The 2,733-nt window shown below is 48.1% G+C and overlaps 1 protein-coding gene across 3 annotated transcripts in view; it reads left to right on the top strand.

Annotated features, from left to right (window-relative positions):
- The window catches only part of LOC112395980 (uncharacterized), a 7,571-nt gene extending 4,838 nt beyond the window's left edge, over positions 1–2,733 (top strand). Inside the window, exons 2-3 of one of the 3 annotated variants that reach the window (XM_024739459.1) lie at positions 133–301; positions 2,475–2,733. In XM_024739459.1, coding sequence (XP_024595227.1) covers positions 133–301; positions 2,475–2,477 — 172 coding nt within the window. In that variant the 3' untranslated portion in view covers positions 2,478–2,733. Of the gene's footprint in view, positions 1–132; positions 871–2,474 lie in introns of those variants that run through there. The other 2 variants (XM_024739460.1, XM_024739458.1) reach the window with 2 other exon arrangements.

The following is a 2,733-nucleotide window of genomic DNA, read 5'->3' as shown; positions in this document are numbered from 1 at the left end:
ACCAGGGGAACTTGCTTTCCCACAGCACTCCCCAAACTGGCCCTGGTTTTACTTCTCTATATCCCACCCTAAATGGATTGATTCAGAACTCTCCAGTCACGCTGTGCCTTTAAATATCTTTTCCTACCACAGAAGGTCCACCACCTGGGTGCTCTTGACAGGACAACCTATTTTAAAACAGCGGCTCCCAAGGCACATTCAGCCAAGAGCCAACACACACGGGTCAGCAGCCAATGTCAACAATGGTCTAAAGAAACTGCAGCAGACACTGGTGGTGTTTGGTGCTCAAGTTAAATCTCAGGTGAGTGGGGAGAGCCTGGGATATTGGCAACTACTGGTATTCCTTACTCGTGGGCCAGGCACACACATGGTGGGCCCAAGGGTATCAGATGAAAACCAACATATCAACACTGCTGGGTGTGATGGGACATTCAAAGGAGAGTGGCCTGGGGTCCATCATTAAAGAGCACTTCCACCTAGAGGCTCACATAGTCCTGGTGACCTGCAAATTTTCAGCAACCCCCTCTGTAAGAATGATTCAGCCCCACCAAGTAGAGACAATCTGGTTGTAATTTCACGAAAGAATTCAAACTCTTGAGGTTAGGGGTGTTTGAAAGCCCACTCAATGGTCTCCTGAGGGCACCCAAGAGGGTAAGGAGATCTGTAAACAACGGCACGAGCCTGATTATCTCTACCAACTGGCTGTCAGTCCTGGCTTATGTCTGGGAGGCAAAAGGGCATGGTAGAGAACATGGCAAACTGAACCCACATGCTCGCCATGTGAACAGAGCTGCCACCACTGCAGCCAAGCAGGAACGGCAACCCAAGCTTTCCACAAGACACGGCATTTCAGAGCAGCCAGGGATGTAAAATGTTATAAGCTTTCCACAAGACACGGCATTTCAGAGCAGCCAGGGATCTAAAATGTTATGTGAGGACTTCCCTGGTGGTGCAGTGGTTAAGAACGTGCCTGCCAATGCAGGGGACACGGGATCGAGCCCTGGTCCAGGAAGATCCCACATGCCGCGGAGCAGCTAAACCCATGCACCACAACTACTGAGCCTGCGCTCTAGAGCCCGCGAGCCACAACTACTGAAGCCTGCGCACCACAACTACTGAAACCCGCGCGCCTAGAGCCCATGCTCTGCAACAAGTGAAGCCACTGCAGCGAGAAGCCCACGCACCACAATGAAGAGTAGCCCCCGCTCGCCGTAACTAGAGAAAGCCCACGTGCAGCACCGAAGACCCAAGGCAGCCAAAAATAAATAAATAAATAAAATATTATGTGAAAGCTCAATCTGATTCTCAAACATGAGTGGTTCCAGAGCTGTAAAACACCTCAGGCCACTTTGAGACAGCTGGTGTGGCTCTCACAGCCCCTAATGATCCTAAGATTATTTTCTACACTGAATTTCCAGGACATTCCCCACAGCAAAGACCCTTCCCACAACCTTGTTACTCACAAGCCCAGTGTTCTCAGCCCCCACTCTCAGTCCACACAACTGAGTCCAGCACACCGTTTTTAGATGCTCTGAATTCACTGGAGAGATAAGTATTGATTTGTTTTTATGTTATTCTACATTCTGACAGAAGAAGATTTTTATCATTTCAGATGATTCAAACTGGGTTATTTTCCGAAACTTCTGTGTATCTCTTAACAGTGATATAAAAATTTGCAGCCTTCCACCAAAGAGATAAATTCAGGGACTGGCAAATAGATCCCACCATAGTTCTCCTGGTTCCCCCTTCTCTCCATGCTGTCTTAGTCAGTTTGGGGTGCTAGAACAAGAATACCATAGACTAGGTGACTTAAACAAACATGTATTCCTTACAGTTCTGGAGGGTTACGCTTCAAGATCAGGGTGCCAGCATGTCAGGTTCTGGTGAGAACCCTTTTCCTGGTTCCCTCATATGGTGGGATGAGTAGGGGGAAGGAGGGGTGGGAGAGAGGTGGGCGGGGGAGGGAGAGGGAGAGAGGAAGCAAGCTCTCTCCTGTCTCTTCTTGAAAGGGCACTAATCCCATTATGAGGGTTCCAGCCTCATGACCTAATAACCTTCCAAAAGCCCTGCCTCCAAATACCATCACATTTGGGATTTAGGGTTTCAACATATGAATTTTATAGGAACAAAAACATTCAACATTCAGTTCATAGCACATGCCAAGAAAATCTGTAAGTGTATGTGTGTGAATGTTTTTGTCTCTGTCTGCTTCTCTCTGTATCTCTCTCTCACACACACACACACACACACACACACAGAAAGCAGATGAACACACACGATGGAGGGTCAAAAGGTACCGGGAAGGTATTTGATCAGTGCACCTACTGTGTGCATAAAATGTATGATGAGGGGGGCTTTATACATGAGGGGGTTCTGGCAGTGTGCCAGTGTGGCCTTTTGTTGTTATATATGTGTAACTCATTTGAGCCCCTACTCTGTGCCAATAAATACACTCACCATTTATTTAATCCTAGTGATGCTTCTGGCTCTGTTAGCTTCTCCGGGGAAACTACAAGCAGAACAGCACTTGGAAATGGCCTTCAGGAAAGGAATGCGGCCAACGGAAGATGCACAGAGGACACTCACTCGTGACAAAGGATGTAGGTCTCAAAAATAGTTTGCGTCGGACTTCCCTAGTGGCAGAGTGGTTAAGAATCCACCTGCCAATGCAGGGGACACAGGTTTGAGCCCTGGTCCGGGAAGATCCCACATGTCGCAGAGCAACAAAGCCCA

The sequence above is a fragment of the Neophocaena asiaeorientalis genome, unplaced genomic scaffold (genome assembly GCF_003031525.2).
Source record: "Neophocaena asiaeorientalis asiaeorientalis breed wild unplaced genomic scaffold, Neophocaena_asiaeorientalis_V1.1 scaffold194, whole genome shotgun sequence".
NCBI classification, from domain to species: domain Eukaryota; kingdom Metazoa; phylum Chordata; class Mammalia; order Artiodactyla; family Phocoenidae; genus Neophocaena; species Neophocaena asiaeorientalis.
The sequence above is the reverse complement of the archived record's forward strand: the minus strand, read 5'-3'. Positions and strand labels throughout refer to the sequence as shown.